This window comes from Heterocephalus glaber, unplaced genomic scaffold (genome assembly GCF_053883595.1).
Source record: "Heterocephalus glaber isolate CG9 unplaced genomic scaffold, H.glaber_assembly_v1.0 deba00001429, whole genome shotgun sequence".
NCBI lineage: Eukaryota > Metazoa > Chordata > Mammalia > Rodentia > Bathyergidae > Heterocephalus > Heterocephalus glaber.
In genome coordinates this window covers 24,214,041-24,237,557 of record NW_028258294.1, presented here as the reverse complement: position 1 = coordinate 24,237,557, position 23,517 = coordinate 24,214,041, and the positions used below count along the sequence as shown (strand labels likewise).

The 23,517-nt window shown below is 38.3% G+C and overlaps 1 protein-coding gene across 3 annotated transcripts in view; it reads left to right on the top strand.

Moving 5' to 3' along the window:
* Positions 1-556: 556 nt before the first annotated feature.
* Exph5 (exophilin 5) overlaps positions 557-23,517 on the top strand; it is a 93,457-nt gene continuing 70,496 nt past the window's right edge. Inside the window, exon 1 of one of the 3 annotated variants that reach the window (XM_087212353.1) lies at positions 557-577. Coding sequence is in view for 1 of the 3 variants with exons in the window: in XM_004856514.3 (XP_004856571.2) it covers positions 19,351-19,469 (119 nt within the window). In the remaining 2 variants the exon portion in view is untranslated. Of the gene's footprint in view, positions 578-19,127; positions 19,470-19,511; positions 19,679-23,517 lie in introns of those variants that run through there. The other 2 variants (XM_004856514.3, XM_021237749.2) reach the window with 2 other exon arrangements.

The window sequence follows — 23,517 nt, the reverse complement described above, 5'->3', positions numbered from 1 at the left end:
CTATGGTGTTTGTTGAAAAGGCAGATTCCCACACTGCTAGTGGTTCTGACTCAGTAGTTCTGAATAAACCCTAGAACTTGCATTTTTAACAAGCAATCCATATTATTCTGATCTCCAGATAATCATTTGAGAAATAGCAGTTTATAAGGGAGATAAAAATAAAGGAAAGTTGTTCTGAGACTAGATAGAAATACATAATTTTACAGAAATGCCAGAATGCACTTTTCTTTAATGAAGCAAGATTTTTAAAAATTTGCTCATGGGGAAGACCCTGGAGATAATAAATCGGAGTCCCAAAGCTACAGATATGTCCCTATATTTGATCTAACAGAAGGCATCTGGCAGGTACCTGTGTCCTTCTTGATGCAACTCTGGGTGGAGGTATGAAAGATTAGCAAAGGGCAGGGATTCCTCACACATATAAATCATCATGTGAGGAAAGTGGGTAATTGCTTGGTATTTAGGTAATTATGTATGCAAATTAGAAGAGCCCATATATATGAGTCAAAGCTCCAAAACCATCCTTAGCACATCCTGGAGCCACCATGCCAGTCACGTCATTGCCAGCTGCCCAGATGTGAGTACCAGCAATGACATAGTTTCCAATGGTTTTATGTTCTTATAGTCATGTATCAAAGAAATATTTTTTACTTGGAGGGTATTTTGTACATTAAGTGAGGAAAAATGATCATGGATTCTTTTCCAGTTGACTCCATATTCTTCTCAACTAAAAACCAAAAGCCATGTAATAAATATAGGTCTAAATGAGTTTCTAAAATAAACTGGATCTCATTGTTAATACTGAGTATTCCCAGCATAGAATACTGGAATTTTTTTCTTCTGTCTTTTAGTTCTTTCAGCTCCTCAAGGTATGTGAGTGACATGTGGGTGATAAAAAAGAACAAAGAAAAGTGAATTTTTTCTCCCTTTTTTCTAACATCTTATGTTGGATAGTGATGTTTTCATGTGTAATGTTTTATATTTGTGTTGTATCAGTTTATTGTCTAGCTCAGCTCATGTACTTTCTGTTCATTCTCAGACTCATATATTTCAAAGGATTTCTATTTTTCCACTTTAGACCTCTTAACACTTCTTACTTCTCTTGAGCCTCAATTCAATAACCCTTAGGTGGCCAGAATGAAAAGCCCACCATTTAAGATCTTTGTAGTCTCTGAAGGAAATGGAAATACTCTCAGTGGTTTCTAAACTTTAAAAATCTCCAAGTGGTATGAAGAATTGAATCTCAGAGTGTATGAGTTTAAGAAAAATAATGAAGGTGGCGTACCAGCTTCACAGAGTTTATAGCTAAAGGAGAGAGGTGTGTGAATAAAATGTGCTGTAAAGAATTCTAGGTATTAAGATAAAGGTCTGTATGCATAAATGGGGCTTAAAGGAGGCTGTCATCAGACATCCTGAATCATAAGAGGAGGGGTGAGGAAAGATGTCACATACAAAGTGAATCTCAGCTGAGACTTTAGTCAGAAATGTTGTCTCTAACAGGCTTAAAATCCAGGAGTTTATAATATCAAGAGAAAGCCTGAATTTAAAATATTTGAAAACTGTGAATAATTTGATATTCATTTGTGTGAGACTGGTTAATAAATGCAACAACAAAAAATAGCTTTTGGAAAAATAGAGCAGGTAGGTTGGACAAAGGATCTTGTAAAGGAAGTAAAGTTGAGTTAAGCCTTGGAATGGGTTATAGAAAAAGACAATAGAGGAGATTGGGGAGCACAAAACAGAGAATTAGAGCAAAAACAAAACTACTGTACTATATCAGACAAGTTAATTTTTGTAAAAATAGCATTCCATTCTATACTTTACCTGTTTTCTATGACTTTCACTTGTAAACCTCAGGCCAGTACTGCTCAGACACGGAGACTTTACAGAATAGTAAGAACTCAAGCAGAAAGGTTGCTGCCTTTGTACCAATTCATTCTAGAAACAGTAGCCAAAATTCATTAGCAGTCAGTTTCAAAGTCCCCATTAAAGTTCTCTCACCATCATAGTCCATTTCTATCTGGAATTTGAGGAATGATTGGTTCAAAGCTCTTGTCCCGGAAATTATTTACTACCACGTAAGCCCCATCCCAGTCCCTGTCATCTCATTCTTGGGAAACTTCCATTGACCTCTTCTTTATTTTCAGTCCCTTCCAAGTTGATCCTATCCAATCCAGCTTCATCCAAATCAACCTATTTCTCTAATGTTTATTTTATTGCCCCTGGAATTATTATTAATTTTAACATAACTTTCTATAAATTTACAGACCTTTCTTTGTGTGTTCCCTTCACCTTTAACCTAAAACTGATTTCGTACTCATGACCTCCTCTTTGATCATAAGTGGTAGCTGCTTCCTGCGTTGCATCCTGCCCTATGGCCCTAGGGTCTCAGGTCCCTTGTGTATTAGCATTTTCCTTGACCTCCAAATCCACTCCAGATCATTTTTCTAGCTGTCTCTGTTCTGCGTCATGTTCTTTAAAAGCCCTTTTCTCAACATTCCCTTGGTGTCCTATTCTGTCATCTATAAATCAGAATACTCACTTACAGAAAAAGGAAAGGTTCAGATTCCTCAGTAGCAAAGTCTGGGTTCTAATTTGAAATAATGATATGCATAAAATGAACACATAAAATACCAAGAGTTCAGATAGGACAGTAAAGGGAGAATGAATGAAAAGAAAAACAGGTTTTCTTTAATCAGCAAAAGTAACATTTAGCAAATGTAGCAAAAGTAACAGCGTATCTCCAAAAATCTAAAACAGATTGACTACCATCAACATATCTCTTCTGATCTGGACCACTAGATTCATCTCTAGTGTATATTTAGTTATAGAGAATAACCTGTTATGCTTCCCCAACCTCATTCCAGAATCCTAGCCATTTTTTTCCCTCAGATCTCTGAAATCTGCACTTGATTCTCCCAGAAATAACCTTTCTCTATTTCAGGCCAATCCACAAGGAAGTCTTGCTTCTTCTAATCATTAGATACTTATTAAGAATTGTTCTCCACCCACAGGTGGAGACCTTACTTGTCACAGCATTCAGAGTCATGTGGAACAAACAGTTTAGAAATTAGAACAGAACATAGTGATTGTGTCTTGCAAACGTTTACTGCTTTTAGGCTTAATTGTCCTGCTTCATGTTTTGGGAAGGTTGAGTTAATAATGGCATTATGCTTGATGTACTCAGTTCATATTTGTACTATTCCATAGATTACTGGGATGAAGATGGATAAATTTATAATTTTATCAACAATGATAAGGACAGTGAAATACAATTTAAAATTGGGGTATAAGTCATATAACAGAGTTAATTATTTTAAAGTGAAAAAATCAATGGGCATTTAGCACACTCATAATGTATAACTATCCCTTCTACCTAGTTCCAAAACATTTTAAGCATCTCTAAAGGAAACCCTACACATAAGGAAATATGATTTTTAAACTAATCTGGGAATTCGTTTATGATTTGCACATTGTTTGCAATATCTATTGAGTTTTTATTTTATTTTCTCATCCTACTAATTCCATATGATCCACTTTATGTTTTTTTGTTTTGTTTTTGGTACCAAGAATCGAACTCAGGACCTCATGCTTTCTAGGCAGGCGGTGGAACCACTGAGCTAAATCCCCAGCCTGATCCACTTTATGTTAATGATAGCTTTACTAAAGTTTGAGTCCAAGAACAAGTTACATGGGTAAACATCTCTCCAGCCCAGATCATCTATTTCTAGAAAATTGCTGGTTAACATAAATCTATATAGAAGACACCTCTTTAAAAAGAGATATATAGGCTATAAGGGCAAACAATTGCTTAAATTACTAAGGTAATAATTAGAATAGAGAAGTAAAGATCATCCCTAAAACAGTACCGGGCACATGGCAGGTACCCAGTAAGCATCTATTGTATGAAAGAATGCACAAAACTAACTCTAAATGAATTAATCAAAATAACCCAGAATGAATGAATGAATGAATGGCTGCATTGGAAATGGATGCAGGACCTAAAAAGTAGTGTTTTATAAGAGGAATTTGGTAAGCTATGAGAGGAACACATTAAATGGTTACTGGGTCATTGCAGTTGAACTAGCCTTAAAACGAAACAGAACAGAAATGTAAAGAATCTATCATTTGATGTTCAAATATTTACACCAAAGTTAGAAAGATTAAAATTTCCATAGCTTTCGCTGTTTATCATCTAAAGATTTCAGATGATAAGAATATAGTTTTAAGGGAAAATATTGAGTTCCAGTACTTAAGATTTTAATTTACAAAACATAAGTATAAGGGCATCTGCTATTACATAAATTGTAAACTTGGATTGCACCTAGTGCGGTCATAAATTTGTGTGACTGAGTCGTGCTGAAAACACCGAATCAGCCCGCTGTGGACAGGCAGGTCTGTGGACACACCCCCAAGGTTGCCAGTCACGCTGAAAACACCGAATCAGCCCGCACCCCAGCAGCAATCCACTGGACCATCCCCCCACCCCCGCCCCGTCCTTTGGCCTCTTCTCTGTACAGCCACCTGGTTCCACACTACAAAGACGCAGAGGAAACCAGACCACCAGATCACTGTACTGGAGCTAATCAAGTTTTCAGCATTTAAAGAATTCCTGCCCAGAGGTAGGGGCTTCTGAGCCGCCATCCCACTACTCCTGGTCCAGAGGAAGGGGCTTTCGGGCCACCATCCCTACCACTGCTCCAGGCCCTGGCCCACCTCTCCCAGCTCAGAGGAGGTGAGCTGCCTGGGCTCCAACAGCACCCCCTACCCCCCGCATCCCCAGTCGAAATGAGAAAACACGTAAATAAGTCTCAAAACCAGACTTCCAGATCACCTACAGCAACCCCAAAGGGAAATGAGATGGAACACTCTGACACTCAACCACCTGGACCCACTCAACTGGCAACAAAAGGGGATCTGGAAAAAATGAAATCAGAAATAATTTCTCAGATAACAGGAGAAATTGTGCTCCTACTGCAAGACATGATTAATAAATCTAGAGAGAAGCTCAGGAACATGATGGAATCCTAACATAGGAAACAAATGGAATCCATAAAACAGATCCAAATAGATTTCCAGGAGATGAAAAACTCCATTGAAAGTCTACACAGCAGAATGAGCCAATGTGAGGATAGAATTTCACATATAGAAGATAAGATTGCAATTAATGACCATGAAAAAAAAATTGTTTCAAAATTATAAAGAAACATGAGAAATCAATCCAGCAGCTGCTAGGTGATGCAAAGAAGAATAACATAAGAGTGATTGGAGTCAATGAAGAAACAGGAGAGAGTGCAGATGACATAAAAAAAACTCTTTGCAGAAGTAATGGCAGAAAACTTCCCAAGCAGGGCAAAAGAAATTCACATACAGATAAGTGAGGCATATAGGACTCCAAATAGCCTTGATCAAAAAAAACCTACACATAGGCATATAATTGTTAAGATTCCAGAAACTCAAAAGAAGAAAAAAGTTCTACAAGCAGTCAGAGAAAAGAAACAAATCACATACAAAGGAAAGCCCATCAGAATCACAGCAGACTTCTCAACACAAACCATCAAGGCAAGAAGAGCTTGGAGTGACATATTCCAAGCCCTAAAAAAAAACAGCCTCCAACCCAGATTGATGTACCCTGCAAAACTATCTTTCAAGATTGATGGAGAAATAAGAAATTTTCATGACAAAGAGCACCTTAGGAACTTCATGAATACCAAACCAGCACTCCAAAGAATTTTACACAATAGCCTAGGAACAGACATTGAGGATCACAACCCCAGGAAGCAAAGCAGAATGAACCCATCTGGCATGACAAGAAATTAAATGTAAAGGGGAGAACCCAACAAAAAGAAAATATCATGGCAATGATAAGTCAATACGTTTCAGTTATAACCATCAACGTTAAAGGTCTCAATTCACCAATCAAAAGAAACAGACTGGCAGAATGGGTCAAGAAGCAAAATCCAACCATATGCTGCATACAAGAAACACACTTCATTCAAAAGGAAACTCATAGACTGAAAGTTAAAGGGTGTAAAACCATACTCCATGTGACAGGAACCCGAAAAAAAGCAGGAGTAGCTATCCTCTTTGCAGATCAAGTAGATTTCAAACCAACACTGATTAAGAGAGATGAAGAAGGACACTACATCCTTGTAAAGGGAAGAATCCAAGAGGAAGAGATGACAATCATAAATATCTATTCACCAAACACTAGTGTGCCCAACTATATAAAACAACTACTAACAGACATGAAAAGTCATATATGCACTAATACAATAGCAGTGAGGGACCTCAATACCCCACTGTCACAAATAGATAGATCAACTAGACAAAAAATAAACAACAAAATACTAGAACTCAATCAAACTCTTGAACAAATGAACTTAACAGAAGTTTAGAGTGTTCCACCCCACAAAATCAGAATACACATTCTTTTCAGCTGCATATGGGTCATTCTCTAAAATGTACCACATATTCGCTCATAGAACATGTTTAAGTAAATGCAAAGGAATTGAAGTTATCCCCTATATATTATCAGACCATAGTGCGATGAAATTGGAGATCCATAGCAAAAGAAACTCAAAAAATTTCATAATCACATGGAAATTGAACAACACACTTCTGAATAACCAATGGGTCACAGGAAATTAAAGAAGAAATCAGACAGTTCCTTCAATTAAATGACAATGACAATACAACATATCAGAATCTATGGGACACAATGAAAGCAGTCTTATGAGGGAAATTCATAGCAGTGAATAAGCATATTAGGAAAACAGAACCAGCCAAATTAAACAACCTGATGCTGAACCTCAAGCTTCTAGAAAAAGAAGAGCACGACAACCCCAAAGCTCATACAAGGGAGGAAATTATAAAGATCAGAGGAGAAATCAATGCAATGGAGACTAAGAGAATGATACAAAAAAATCAATGAAGCCAAGAGTTGGTTCTTCAAAAGAATCAACAAAATTGACAAACCCTTAGCCAACCTTATCAGAAAAAGGAAAGAAAAGGCCCAAATCCATGCAATTAGGAATGAAAAGGGTGAAATTACAACAGACCCAGCAGAAATCCAGAGGATCATCAATACCTACTTCCAGAACCTATACGCCAATAAGATGGACAACACAGAAGAAATGGACAGATTCCTAGATACATATGAATTACCAAAGTTGAAGGAAGAAGACCTAAAAATTCTAAACAACCCAATATCAACCAATGAAATTGAAACCATAATTAAAAACTTATCAACTAAGAAAAGCCCAGGCCCTGATGGCCTCACTGCTGAATTCTACAAGACATTTAGAGAGGAACTGCTGCCACTACTCTTTAAATTCTTCAATGAAATTGAAAGGGAAGCAATACTCCCAAATTCATTCCTGGAAGCAAGCATCACCTTGATCCCCAAAGCAGAGAAAGACCCAACCGAAAAGGAGAACTATAGGCCAATCTCACTAATGAACATAGATGCACAAATCCTTAATAAGATACTGGCAAACAGAATGCAGAAGATCATCAAGAAGATCATACACCCTGATCAAGTGGGATTCATCCCAGGGATGCACGGATGGTTCAACATATGCAAATCAATCAATGTAATACACTATATCAATAGAGCCAAGGACAAAAAACCATATGATTGTCTCCATAGATGCAGAAAAAGCATTTGACAAAATCCAACATGCATTTATGATAAAAAAAACCCCTACAAAATAGATGGTCTCTACCTCAAACTGATAAAAGCCATCTACGAAAAAACCAACAGCCAATATCATACTAAATGGTCAAAAACTGAAATCCTTCACACTAAAATCAGGAACAAGACAAGGATGTCCACTATCACCACTCTTGTTCAATATAGTTCTGGAAACAATAGCCACAGCAATTAGACAAGAGAAAGAAATAAAAAGAATAAAGATAGGAAATGAAGAAGTCAAATTGTCATTATTTGCAGATGACATGATACTGTATATAGAAGGCCCCAAGAACTCCACCAAAAGTCTTCTAGACTTAATAACCAAATTCAGTCAAGTAGCTGGTTACAAGGTCAACACACGAAATTCAATAGTTTTCCTCTACACCAATGACAGACTCACTGAGAGAGAAATAGGGCAAACAATTCCTTTCACAATAGCATCCAAAAAACGGAAATAACTAGGAATCCACCTAATGAAAGAAATCAGAGACCTCTTCTCTGAAAACTATAGCACTCTGAAAAGAGAGATTGAAGATGATATCAGAAAATGGATAGACATCCCCTGCTCCTGGGAGGAAGAATTAATATAGTGAAAATGGCCACACTTCCAAAACTGCTATATAGATTCAATGCAATTCCAATTGAGATCCCAGCAGCATACTTCATAGACCTTGAGAAAACAATCCAAAAATTCATTTGGAACAAGAAGAGACCCAGAATAGCAAAAGCAATTCTAGGTAACAGAGACATGGCGGGGGTATCACAATCCCCAACCTGCAACCATACTACAAAGCCACTGTGATAAAAACAGCATGGTACTGGCAAAGAAACAGACTTGAGGACCAGTGGAACAGATTAGAAGATGCAGAAACAACGCCAGATGCACTCAGCCATCTCACCTTTGACAAAGGAGCCAAACACCCTCACCGGAGGAAAGATAGCCTCTTTAATAAATGGTGCTGGAAAAATTGGGCTTCAACTTGCCAAAGATTAAAACTAGACCTGTATCTCTCACCATGCACTAAACTAAAATCAAAATGGATTAAAGATCTAAATATTAAAATAGAAACCCTGAACCAGTTGGAACAGAGGTTAGGTAGAACCCTTGAAGACATCGGTGTAGGAAAAGATTTTATGAACAAAACCTCAGTTGCCCGTGAACTAGCACAAACAGCCAACAAGTGGGGTCTCTTCTTATTAAAAAGCTTCTGCACAGCAAGAGAAACCACCAGCAGTGTGAAGAGACAACCCACAATGTGGGAAAAAATCTTCACCTGCTTTTCCTCAGACAAAGGCCTACTATCTCGAATCTATAAAGAACTTAAAAAGATCAGACCTCCCAAATTTAAAAACCCAATCCAAAAATGGGCATCTGAAATGAACAGACATTTCTCAGACAAAGAAGTGGAAATAGTAAATAAATACATGAAAAAATGTTCAACATCACTGGTCATTCGAGAGATGCAAATGAAAACAATGCTGAGATTCCACTTCACTCCAGAAAGAATGGCTGCTATCATGAAATCAACCAATAACAAATGCTGGTGGGGCTGTGGGGAAAGAGGAACCCTGCTCCACTGCTGGTGGGAGTGTAGACTGGTGCAAACACTGTAGAAATCAGTATGGAGATACCTCAAAGAACTAGGACTGGAAGTCCCATTTGACCCCGCTATTCCACTGCTGGGTATCTTCCCCAAAGAATTGGAAGACTCATACCACAGTGATATATGTGCATCCATGCTCATAACAGCACAGTTTGTAATAGCTAAAACTTGGAAACAGCCCAAGTGCCCATCAACTGGAGACTGGATAAAGAAAATGTGGTTTTTTTATAAAATGGAGCACTACTCAGCCATAAAAAATGAGAAATTGGAGACATTTATAGCTAAATGGATGCACATTGAGGCAATACTCTTAAGTGAAATAAATAGGACACACGTGTAAATACTGAATAGTTTCTCTGGTGTGAGAAACTGAAAGTGTAAATAAGGACTAAAAGGTATAATAGATATTGTGAAATAGGAAGAAAGGGAGCAAAGGGGAAGGGGAAATAGGAGGAGTAAGGGAAAGGAAAGAAGGGAATGGAATTAATATGAGAAAATGAAAAGATGGAAACAAAGTCTTTGTAAATAGGGAGGGATGGAGGGGTTGAAGGGAAGGCAGGGGAAGGGGGGAAAATAAGAACCAAGAGAGATTATGTAAAGGTGCAAATTTCCAATGCTGAATGTCATTATATTGTATACCGAAAATGTACCAATGATTAGAAAAAATAATCGATAATGCAAAATAGGAAGAAAAGTTCCAAAGGGGTAGGGGCAGTGGGAGGGGCTGGGTAAAGGAAAGAAGGAAAAGGAAAAATGATGAAAAATGGACAAAATGGAAATAAAGTCTTTGTAAATAGGGAAGGGTAGAGGGGGTGAAGGGAGGGCTAGGAATGGGGAAAAAATAAGAACCAAGATGCATCATGTAAACGTACAAGTTCCCAATGAGAAATGTAATTGTTTTGTATACCTAAAATGTACCAATAAAAGAATTTAAGGAAAAATAAATAAATAAATAAATAGATTTGTGTGACTATTTCTTAGTCAGTCTGGGGCATATGATCCCTAGTTTGTACCCTTAATATGTTCAATGTACCCCCCCCCAGCGTGATTCTTAGTTGAAATATTCTATTAACCAAAAAGTTGGTCTAGCTAGTCAACAAGTGGACCAGAAGAAAGTCTGGTATGATACATACCATCACATGACTACTGGTATTCTAACCGAAAATTAATTAAAACACTGACATATTTTGATCAACAAAGTAATTACTTTAATAGGATTCACCAAGACCTAGAAGTTATTCTATTCCAAGAGTGTAATTACTTGGGCTTGATTTTCCAACTTAGGGACGGCAAGCATATATGGTATATTTTTTACCTTCAGCAGGAATAGCCTATGACCTGAGGAAGCCCCTCTATTGTGAATGATTCTTGCAGATTCACAGGTTCAATTACAGGATTTAGCATGCTTCTCTATTCTCTGTAAAACTTTACACGTTCTTTGAACTGGCCTTATTTAGGAGATCAAGTATCATTATCCTGTCTGATGGTGATGGATAATACTGTATCTGTGACCCAGTTTGTCACTTGCAACTATGTGAAGCAAGAAATATAACCAGGGAAAACTATTGTGTGCCACAGAATAGGTGACATCGAGAATCCTGACATTTGTGTGGTTCAGGTGTTGTTTGAAGCATGCCTCATGTGAGAATAAGTGACTAGTAAAGGAAACGAAGAACCAAAAAGTATAGTACTTAGAATATTCCAAATGAATTTAGAGAGGAAGTTATAAAGGCTTTGATAAATTAGTTCTGCTTAAAGTCTTCCAAAAAGATGTACGTTTGGTCTGGACAATGAATTTAGAAATAAAAAATAAAATTATCAAATTATATTTATTGAAAATTTGCCTACTTAAATCACAGGGCAAGTTTTGAAGAACTATAATCTCGGTACTGTGCTAGACACATTAAGTAGATAACAATTTAATGTAGTTTAAAATTAAGGCTTTTGAAACGAAATAAAAAAATCAAAATACATTAATAAACTATCTTTGAAAGGCACAGAGAGGAGAAAGCTTCCAGTTTAATCTGAGCCCCCATTTGAACAGATGTAAGTGGTATATTAATTAATTGCAATGATGCAGTTAATTAGAGGTTACAAAGAGGCTGTTGTGCGCCACTGCTAAGACTGTGAATGGAGAAAGGAAAGCATAAGTCTCCATCCCACTCCTTTCATTCTGAGTGGACATTTCTTTGAAGCATGGAAGAACCTGAGCTCAGTCTTCTGTATTAGTTTCCTTTCATTCTTTCTATTTTACTTCCCCCCACATCTCCATACAGTATAGGAGAAGTACACCAACCTTGTATATTCCAAGTTATTCAGATGACAATCTCCTGGATTAAAAGAACAAAGTTCATTCCAGTGAATTAATATTATGGAAATAAACAGATATAAGCCTTTAATTCTGAAGAAGTGACTTCCTGCTAAGTCTTCCCTCCAGTTATCAGTATCATGGGTGCTCTCTCTTACCTTACTCTCCTTACAGATAAGACTTCCCAACAACAAGAAAAGATTTATCTTCAAGGTGTTACCTTCAAGATTGCCATTGAAAGGTTACTATTTTCGGACAATAACATAGAATAGAATCACCATCAAGAAGAATGTCCAAAGAATGAATTCTATAAAATGCTAGAGCTGGCTACTGCGATAATATATGAAGACATCAATAATCTTATTTCTGCAAAACACTGTAAAGTTCTTTTTTTTTTTTCTTCCCAGTACCAGGGATTGAACTCAGGACCTTGCCCTTGCCAGGCAAGTGTGGCACCACTGAGCTAATTCTCTGGCCCTAAAGTACTTTTAAAAACTTCAAAACATTTAAAATCCAGCTAGACTGTGAATCTACAGTGTTCTTCAGTAACGGTATTAAAGCCTTTATCAAAATACACTCAACCATGTGTAATCATGATTACAACTGTGTTGTGAATATGTTTAGAATATATGTCTACACAATTGTGATGACAACCGTACCTATATATAGTACAATGTTCTAGTCACATTAGACAGATAACATTTTTATCTAGTTTAAAAATCTAGGTTTTTGAATCAAAATGAGAAAAAAATCCAAATACATACAGTAATAACTGCACAATGAAAAAAAAAAAGAAAAACTTCAGGCTTATTTTGAGCCATCATTTGATTAGATGTAAGTGGTGTATTAATTGTAATGATCCAGTTAATTAGAAGTTGCAAAGAGCCATTGTGCACCTATGGATGAAGAAAGGAAAATGTAACTTTCATTCTCATTTACTGCACACATACACACAGAGATAATAAATTTAGAATGATATTCAAATTTTTTTTAAAAATAGTCCTTGCGTTAGGATAGTAGGATTATAATATCTTTTTTATCACTTTGGTGTCATCATACCATATTTTCCACTTAAAACAATTTTAACCCCTATGTCACAAATGATTCCAAAAGAGATAACATCCAGAAACCCCTTCTCACCTCAGAAACTGGCCAGGTATTAGGACAACTGGGCAGAATCCACTGGCCACCTGACTGGGGAAAATCATCCTCTGTCTCTCTTTCTCTCTCTAGCTTACTATATATGAATCACTTCAAATACATTATCAGATTTAATTCCACAACCTGATAAGGTGTGCACTGTTATTACCCTCATTTCACAGATGAGGAGATGAAATAACCACCCAAGTGGTAGCCAGAACTTGAACCAAGGACTCCTGGCTCCAAGCCCATGCCTTAAGGTAAGATTTAACCTCCCTGGCCTTGGCCTAGCCTCCTTATCAAGTCTCCGCCTACATCTCCAACCTTCTTTTATGTCTCTTCCCTGTATTTATGACATGGTCCAGAGACATCAACATCGACCCAAAGCACACCTGTTCCTCTGCCTCAGCATCTTAGTGCTTGCCTCCCCTTAGAAAGTTCTTCTCCTGGCTCTTGTCAAGGTTGGATCATTGACACCCTTCAAATCACTACTTATTTGTCAGTTCAGCGTGGCCTTCCCAACCACTCCATGTAAGGTAGTCTTATTTTTAACCATCTCCCATTAGAATGCAATGTTCTTGAGCACAGGAATACCTCATCTACACATTTTCTAGAACATTCCCCACATGGTTGACATTACACAAACATTTGTTGAGTGATCCAATGCATTAGCAGTTCTCTTTTAGTTTGAATAGTTTTAAAGTAGACTTCTTTAGGTTTTTCTTTCACTAAATAATCATGTTTTCTCTTTTCTGAGAGTTATATCTCATTATCTTTTCATTTTATTGTATCCATTAACACTATCAGAACAATGTTAACCAATATGGGTAATAGCAGGTATCTTTAATTTATTTTGTATTAAATAGACTCATCATTAATTATAATATTGATGTTACCTGGAGCAGACTATTCCTTATCACACAAAGGAAGCCTCCTAATCCTAGTTTACTGAGGATGTTAAATACAGTATTATGTAATTTAGTTCTAACAAAAAGCAATTTTAAATTTTATCAAAGAACTTTTGATCATATTATCTTCGTCCTCTGATGACCTGATAAGGTAAACTATGTTAATATTAAAAATATTAAAATAAGGGGCCAGGGGTTTAGCTCAGTGGTTCTGCCACTTGCCTTGCAAGCACAAGGACCCGAGTTTGATCCCCGGTACCAAAAAACAAAACTGGGTAGACGAAAAATATTAAAATATCCTTGTGTTTCTGGAATGAACTCTACTTATCCATTTAATATATTTCTACTTTTCTTGTATTTTTTGGGATTTTTTTTTTTTTGCTTCTGTTGTTACTAGGGAAATTATAGTGTGTTTTTTGGCGTATATGTTTATTTATTGACCTGGTTTTCTCAGGTGCTGCTATCAAGTGCTAACAATAGCTTCATAAGGTATCTGGAAATGTTTTAGTCTTGGGTACTTGTACAAATATGAGTCTGTTACCTCCCTTCTTCATCCACTAAAAGTGCCCTACAATGAGGATATAAGACTAGACAGAATCAACTGTTTAGGGCTAGGAAGAACAGAAAAATAAGCGTGTGCTGCTCAGTTCTTGGATTTTGTCAGACTTTTGTTTTGTTTTTGTGTCAGGTAGATTTTCAGCTATAGATGTCAAATTCTGACATAAAAAAAGCAGTAGGCTCCTCTTACTTCATCAAGTACTTTGGGTTTTAGCATCATATATTTAGGCTATCTGTCATATAAGGGCTCAGTGACTTGTATAAATACTCTAGAAGTCTTATGAATCTTGCATAATATTCATATTACTCGAGGATCTATATAAAAGTAATGTTATATCAAATAGTCTTCTACAATGTCTCTTTATGTGACTGTATAGATTTCCTTAGGATAATGATGTATCATGAATCCTCAAGTAATATGAATATTATGCAAGATTGGGAATATACGGATATAAATTAAAACATAAAGACAAAAATGATGATATCAATAATTAATAATATATTAACTAATATAATTATTGAATATATAACAAAGACATTAATAGGTTTTGTTCTTTTCTGTATTCTTACATTTATATACGATGAACATTACTGGGGGAAATGATCTTCACTTTTCTATGAGGGAACTTTCACAAGTAGAATAATTTCCAGCCTCTTTGCCTGACCCTTACTTACTGCTTTTCAGGGTAGGTGGAAGGAGTGTGTTGTCTGATTGGAAGACGGTAAGACCATAAAGTTCCTTGTTCTATATTTTTTGATGGAGTAAGGCATGTGGTGGTCAATATCTTTGTCACCTGTCTGTCACCAGTAATGTCTGATCCCCATCCAAGTTTCCCTCCGGTGCTCTGTTGTCGGTATGGCACTAGTGAGCCCATTTAGCTGCAAAACTAAGACACATTCTTCCATGACATTTTTCTAGCGCTAAACCTGAGGTTTTAGTTACTACCTAACTCTTATGTTGTATTTTTCAATTTTCCTCAACCTAACAAATAGGTATTACTTTCATTATCAAAGAAAATAATACTCTTCAAATTGTAGGCCACTCTGTGCACAAATATTATTAATAGGTACCACTATTGACTATGTGGTGACCTTAAAAATTGCTTTATTTTGCATTATCTCATTCACCAAAGTTTTACAACAGTCTTATAAGAATGGTTCTGTTATGATCTTTTTTTTTTAACAAGTTAGATAAAAGGCTAAGACCTAGGGATTTTTGAGCTGTTGTGTTTCATGTGTTTCCTTTAATCCATAATTGTGGATATAAAACTGAAAGCCTGGGGGGACTAAAAAGGTAGTCTTCTATCTAGATTTTTGAAGATATGCACTCAACAGTTAAATAGTGAAAACTGAAATGAACAACTGCGCAAAAATCACTTCTCAGAGTTCTCCATCTTTTGTTTACTAATAAAGGCCTGTTACGAACATTTTATATTCAAACTGGCTTGTACTTGCTTGTTAACTGAAAGTTACCAGTAAACACACCCATGGCATACTATTGGAAGAGAAAACATCTGAATCGTCCAAAAAGAAGACTCAAAACAGGCCAGAAATATGCTTTTATGAAAAAAAAAATCCCTAAGCTATAGTGTTGCTTCTCCAATATGCTTCTGGGGCCAAAGAGGGAGAGGAGGAGTGGATAGGGATGAGTAGGAATGGCAAAAATGAGACATTCTATCATATGATAAGCATTTCTCTTGGCTGGGAGATCGTCAGGAAAAAAAAAAGCTGAGCCCAATGCTAGAAATTTGGCTGACAGCCTTGAGAATATAGACTATGAGAGATTTCTAAAGATTGCTTCATATCCAAGGATTACTATTAAAAACCAAACTGATGAGCATCTCTTTAGCTGAGAGGTTGGGCAGGAGATTTCCAGGATTACCAGATAGAAATTGAAAATGGCTGCTTGCAGCTGGCTGAATAAGCCCATAAAACAAACCTTTGAGAATTATTTTTACTTCAAGAACACAGTGTTTACAACTCCAATAAAACTATTCTATATGGTTTCCAGGACAACTGTCAATACGTTGTAAATTTCTCAATATAAAATGTCAGTATAAAAATCTCTGAATAATACACCCTGTTATGCCACAACCCAGGGCTGAAGCATGACTCAGTGCTGATGTCTAATGAGGTTGGTCAGTCAAAAGTTCACAACTCTGCTCTCTGAGCCCTTTGCTGCACCTAGTCTATCCAGTCTCAGTTTAGATATCATTTTTAAGCAAATGACTTCCAAGTCTACTTCTCCACCCCTGCTTCAAGAATCTTAGTCCCACCTTTATCACTTTTGCTGGTGTCACTGTGGGGATGAATTTTTTGCGGGTCCCTCAAACTTCTTGTTCTAAAAAAGAACAATTGACCACTGCCCCAAATTTATGTTTCTTGTACCACTAAATCAACTAGCCACCTTTCAGATACTTCTCATGAAATCTTGCATGATCCTTGTGAACCTTTCTTAAGCCTAATGAGTTACCAACTCCTGTTCATATCTCCTTCCACTACTTTATTCAGGGTCTGTCTTTCTCCTGCATTAGCATTCCCACACGATGGTTTGCTTGCTGCCATCTTAATGCTACTCTTCCTTGTCTCCTGCTATCAGAGTAATCTTCCCAAAGTTCAGTTCGAGTTTTATCATTGTCATCCTCAAAACCTGCATCAGCTCCTCCTACCATGGTGAAATCCAGATTCCTTACCTTGACATTCACAATCAGATTTTAGCTTTATTTATTCATGTGTCCTCTGTGCTAGCTCAGTGTTTTTAAACCTCTTTTTTATTACTGTCTCCACAGAGATTTTTTTTTTTTAGAATTTCAAATCTATCACCCCTCTCATGAAATGTTAATATCATAGATACATTGTATATATCTGTCTAGGTATTATGTGTATATCTGTGCCTTATACATAAAAAGAGTAAGATTTTGTATCTATTGAAAATCTATACTCTAGCCAAAACAGATTTTCTTACTAATCCCAGAATGTGCCTCTGTATTTCCTAGCTTCCCAGTATTTGCTCACCCTAACTATTAACCAGAGGAGGTAAGGGAATAAGAGAAGATTCCTAGAGTGCACTTCTGCTATCCAATACACTGTTCACCTCGCCATACATTTCTTCTCACCATCCTGTTTCTTCCTGTTGAAATCTCACCCTTCATGTTGCAACCTAAATACTATATCCTCTCCCCTGATCCACTTAGCTAGAACTAATTTCTTTTCTACACTCTCATGGGATTTTTTTTTATTATGGAGCATTTTTATGTTCATATTATCTTCCCCACTGGATTATAAGCTTTCTAAAGACAAGGACTACATTGTTTAGTGCACAATATCTTTATGTAACAGGTACCAGAAAATGTTGGTTAAAATCAGTTCACTGATACACTAGAAACAGTAAAAAACCCACCATCAACTCACATTAAAAAGTCCCATGTGTGGGCCAGGGATTTAGCTCAGTGGTTCCACCGCCTGCTTCCAAAGCACAAGATCCCAAGTTGAATCCCCGGTACAAAAAAAAAAAAAAAAAAAAAAAAGTCCCATGTGCATGCTCAATAATGAGTAAATGAACATAGTAGAAAAACCAAACATCATATACAAGACACTTCCAAACCACCATTATTAATGGAGAGACAATTTAGAAAAGAGTTCTGTGTTGTAAAACACTGATGAGAATTGGTTCCTGCTGCTTCACACAGATAATAGATATCCACACAAAGTTATTGAATGGCTAGTTGTCCAGACATGTCTTTAATAGTGATCAAGGTGAGTACAGGGCCCAGAGGCCAAAAATCACCCATTTTTTATTTTCATGTTTTTGATACAAATACAAAATCTTTATTGTGCTCATTTGCCATGAAAAGAGGCAATACATGTGGAAGTGTATTATAAATGTTAGTGATCATCACCGTCATGGAGTAAATGACCAAATTAAGGCTATGGGGTCAGGAAACTCCATCTGACAAAGCTATACTTGTGTAGGAAGTGAAGCCAAGAGAAAAGACATGTTTTATGAAAAAGACTTCATAGTTTTTAAAAATATGTATGAATGCCTGGAAATATCTATCATGACTTCATTACATCGTGGAATAATTGACTTTCTAGGAAAAATGATTCCTGTGGTTTCGTAGGATTGCATTTCAGTTTGATCAGAGACTCTTTCTACCATTCTTTGTTTCAGGGCTGTCTTCTAAAATATCATAAATGGGTTTTGTTTGTTGGTTTTCCAAAGTCTGAGGATGACTTTTGTGGGACAGTTGTAGTATGAGAGACTGGAAACTTGGTAGAGAATTCATTCCCAAGGATACAATACTTTCAGCTATTCTGTCAGGTCCCTCCACAAGGCTATGTGAGTTTAACCCCTCCTGGTTCTTCAAATAGAGTAACACTTCTGCCCTGTGATTCTGTTTCCTAAGAGCTCTTGATTAGGGTAGTGGGTGGGGCAGGGGAAAGGAAAGAAGTGAAAGGAAAAATGATTGAGAAATGGAAAAAATTGAAATAAAGTCTTTGTAAATAGCGAAGGGTGGAGGGCCTGAAGGGAGGGCTAGGAATGGGGAAAAAATAAGAATCAAGATGCATTATGTAAAGGTACAATTCCCAATGAGAAATGTAATTGTGTTGTATACCTATAATGTACCAATAAAAGAATTTAATAAAAAAAAATAAGAAAAAGAGGATTAGTTATGAATCTCTTTCCTTTTCACTCCCACTAGTTAGTAGTCAAGCTGAAATTCTGAGAGCAAACAGGAACTGGCAAAGCAAATACTTTGGGGCCAGCACTGCAGCCCAGGCCTCACTGGGAGGCAGAATTATGTAGGCTTGTTTGTTCAACTATCAAATGGGGGTGGGATGGGGAGGAGACCAGGCAAGGCCTGCCCCGCTGGGGATGGGATTGGTTCCTTCTCTCCCCTCCGTTCTTTAGGCATCTGGGTTGGACAGGTTGAGAGAAACATGTCATTAAGGTGTTGTCAAAGTGAGCCCTGTAGGTGTGGGCCGCTCCCGACGTTTGTGGTTTTAGATTTTCAAAGGGGAGGACTTACTGGCTACGGGATCAAGTTCGTGAAACTAGTCTTCAGCGTCTTGAAAAATGCCACCGTAACAGGAGGCGCCTAGGAGCTTAAGTGTAACATACACAAAGTACAGAAAATGACGAAAGCTCCTCAGGGGTTTGATTTCAGTTTCTTAAATGAGGAAGAAGCCAGGAAGATCCTTCAGGTGCTGGAAAGAAATGAGAAACTACAAAGGGCAGAGAAGGACAGGATCAGGTACACAGCAAATTCCTTTCTCTTTACTGGGCCTGGAGTCCGGGCTGCCCCAGAGCGCGGAGCCTGGGGGCTGGTGGAGGGCGGAGCTCTGGCGCGGCACCTGCATCTGCACCTGCGCTGGGGCCCCGGGGCTGAAGCTTGGGGCGACGCTGCGGGTCTGGAAGAGGAAATCTGCTTCGAGTTTCCTTTAAAGGACTCTAGGATGCCCGGTGGGTGCTCTCTCAGACTCGGCGTACCCGCTGGACTCGGCGTCCAGTCTGGGGTCCCTCAGGGTGGTGGCGCGCTCCCCGGGGCGTTTCTCTGCCGGCGCGGCTGTGCGGGACACGTGGGCGGCGCTCGGGGGTCGCCTGGGCCGTCGGAGGTTGTGGGCCGCGGTCGTGGGCCGCGTGAGGCCAGTGAAATAGGCCAGGGGCTCCACCGAGTGCGGAGTCCTGGCGGCTGCTCTGTGCGCGGCCGGCGCGCGCCCACCGGCGGGGCGGGAGCTCGAGGAACTCGCTGGAGCGCTGTGTGGGTGAATGGGACGCGGACGGGCGGGTCTGCAGCGGTGGGTGGGACTCCCTGTGTGTGGAGCTGGAAGGAGGAAGTTTCTAACAAATTTCAACACGGACTTCACGGTGTTGTGGGTGAGGATTCCTTGCCGGCGAATTTAATCCAGAGGTGACTACCTGAGGAGTAAATTAACCAGTTCTTCTGCTGAGAAGTGTGGCATAATTGTTCGGATGAATTAAAGGGACTCCCGTGCCAGTCTTGAAATAGACTTATACAAGGCCTTCTGTAGGTGACCGGAGGGGAATTTAGGACATCACTCACTCTTACGCCACAATTTGTGGCATTGACTGGACCTTAACCGTTCTCTTTGTAATGAACTGCTTGGTGGTGTGAATTCCTGCTTCCCTCATTCTTCCCTGGTATTCACATCTACTCCCGCTCTCAATTTCCTCCCCAAACCCTTCAAGGACACTCTTCTGATTGGGAAATCCTAGTTAGTCTTTGTAGAAGCAATTATAATGCACTGGGCCCAACGCCCTGTCTACACTCCTCTCCCCCAGACGTGACTTTTGGTGGTGGAATGAAATGGGAAGTGTGAGTATGTGAATTTTATACTGTCATACTAGTCTGCCTTTAAAAACAGGCCATCATCCTTTTTCACACAGTGTAAAAGGTGTGTCCTCCTGAGAACAGTGCACGCATGCCTACGCACACCCACTTGCAGGTACCTGCATGTTTACGGGGGTACCCCCAACTCTGGGAAGAACTGTAGAACTGCATGGAGTTTGGCTTCAACGCACAAGTATTGCCAAGGCACTAATAGATTGTTTTCAGTGTGTGTGATTGGAGGACTTTCTCCTCCCTGAAGAGGATGGGCTCAAGCGACCCATTGTTTATTGGAAAATTGAGGGGAAAATTAGGAAATAACAAAAGGGAAAGAAGCTTCTGTTTAGGATGTTATCAATTTGACTTCTCATAGACTTCAAAATATTTTAATTTTCATTCAGAGAAATTTTGTCCTTTTATATTTGACCTGATGCTTGCCTTATTGTGTGTTGTTTACAGCACCTCATGTCGCCCACTTCAGTTGACTTTGGCGGGAACTAGGTCTGTACATTGATAGCAAAGGCCATTGGGCTAGATGTTTTGTTTTGTTTTGTTTTTTGAGACAGGGTCTCATTATGCAATTCAGGTTGGCCTTGAACTCACTATGTACCCCAGGGGTTTGAACTTACGACAATCCTCCTGCCTTAGCCTCCCAAGTACTGGAATTACAGGCATGCACCACCAGTCCTGGCATGGCCTAGATTTTAGAAGGAACATTGTAATGCATTTCCTGATTTCACGTTGCTCACATCCTAAATGAAGTATCAACCAGAAAAGCCACAATACTAAAACAAAATACTGTAACAATTAAAATATTAATTACTCAAATAACTTGAAAAATGTCACAATTAAAATATAAAAATATGGAAAGTAGATGGTCAGACCAAATGCCCAAAGCAGTAATTTCTAGTACTTTCTTTTCCCCTGGTCCCCTCTATTAATTGCTCATGCCTGGATGGCAGCCTGCATAGGGCTTTCCTACTCATTTGCTTCAGGCTCACATGCATCTGCCTTAGTTGCAGATACTGGCATACAGAAAGGGCCTGAAATAACATGTCGACTTGGCTGCTGCTTTTGTTTGTTCTCTTGAAATGTATGATCATCATAGTTTCCAAATAAAAAATCTAGACACAATAACTTCCAATTCAAGAAGCCTATCTGAGACACTCTGGGGGCCTTTTTACTACACAGTATTGACAGAGAACCTCAAAATCGCTTGACTAGAACCATAAGCTACCAAATGTGGGATTTTGACAAGTTAGCTGATTGATGTACCTCTAATAAAGTCAGTTATAGTAATAGTACACTTGAAGTGTCAAGAAGACAAGAAGAAATATCCTATAGTTAGACATGTAGGAGTACAGTAACACACAGACCCAGAGATGTTCAGAGATGGGTGTTAAAGCTATGAGAATAGAGTTTCCCATGCAGAAGACAGCAACCTTATCCACAGATTTGCTCCCAAACACACAAAACTAGGATTTGCATTAAATATAATAGTTAATGTTGCTAATATATTCAGTTTACTCAAATTTTATGAAAATCAGCAAGCTTCAAGTTTATAAGCAAAAGATAGAAATAAATCTTCACACTAGAAGATAGCCAAACAGTAAACAAAACAGATGGGAAATCTGGGATTAATAAATGTTGATGTGGTCATCTTTTGACTCTCCTTGGCTTTTCATCTGCCCTCTCCTCTGCTGGCCTGTGAAATTTGCCCCTGAGAGGTAAGAATTTCCGGAAATACTGAATGCCTAATTATTGGGCATCTACTATGTGCCAGAAATTGTTGGCTTTGAGAATATAGCACACTATGAAACCAGATTCTGCCCTAAATGGTGTCAGTCAGTGAAAGCTTCTGTTGATGGCAGAGCCTGTAAGATGAAGTGTTCATGTAAATGTAACTCACTTGTGAGCAGCCCTGTGTGTCCTGGAAAAAGAACCACAAGAACAGTGCCTAGAAGTCACAGGTGTGCCTAACAGGTTTGAGTGTTCTGACATGTGACAAGGTATCAGATTAATACCATGGATTTCTGAAGTGAGTGTGCTTTCCAACAATAAGGAATTTGTTAATTCCTTTAAGGGTGGAACTTTCTTGCAGATATATTCTTCTGTCATGTTACTCCTGTGAATTGGTCTCCATGGACAATATACTTAGGACTACTGTGATAATGTAGTTCATATCCCAAGGCCAGGCAGTAGTGTCCTTTTTAGGCTTTGTGATATTATAACTCCTTTAGCTTTTAAAGTCTGTTTGTTATCTGTTTGTCTTTATTCTCATCCTAAACCTGATATTGCATTGATCTTAATTTTATTTTTCAAAAGCTAACAATAGCCAGGCACAGTGGCACACATGTGTCCTATACTCCCAGCTTCTCTGGAGGCTGAGTTAGGAAGATTGCAAGTTTTAGTCTAGCCTGGGGAACTTGACAAGACTGACTCAAAAAAATTTTGTAAAGGGTTATAGATGTAGCTCAGTGGTAGAGCACCGCTGGATTCAATCCTCAGTACAGGATGCAGAAAAGGTGGGAACAGTAACTCTTATAAAGGCTAATATTTATTGAGTATTTTCTTTCTGCTAATGTGCATTTATCTCATTTAATTCTCAAAACGTCCTGATGAGTTAGGGGATTTTTAAAAATTTTCCATCCCTCAGAAGAAGCTTAGAGAGGATGAGTAACTTTCTTGAGCAAGCTAGAAAGTATCAGATTTGGAACTACATCGTGTGCAATCACTGTGTAGCACTGCCTCCCACAGTACAAGAAAAGTTGTGACTTTCCCCACATCACTCATCTGACTTGTTACAAAATCATGAGTGGGATCTTTTCACATTAAAGCTCTTAGTAGTTTCACTGACCGTAAAAATAGAGAACACACTATTGGAGGTAGTCATTCGCCCAGCCAAAAGGTAGGAGCGCTCTTACAAAGGAAAATTGAATATAAATATTGAGGA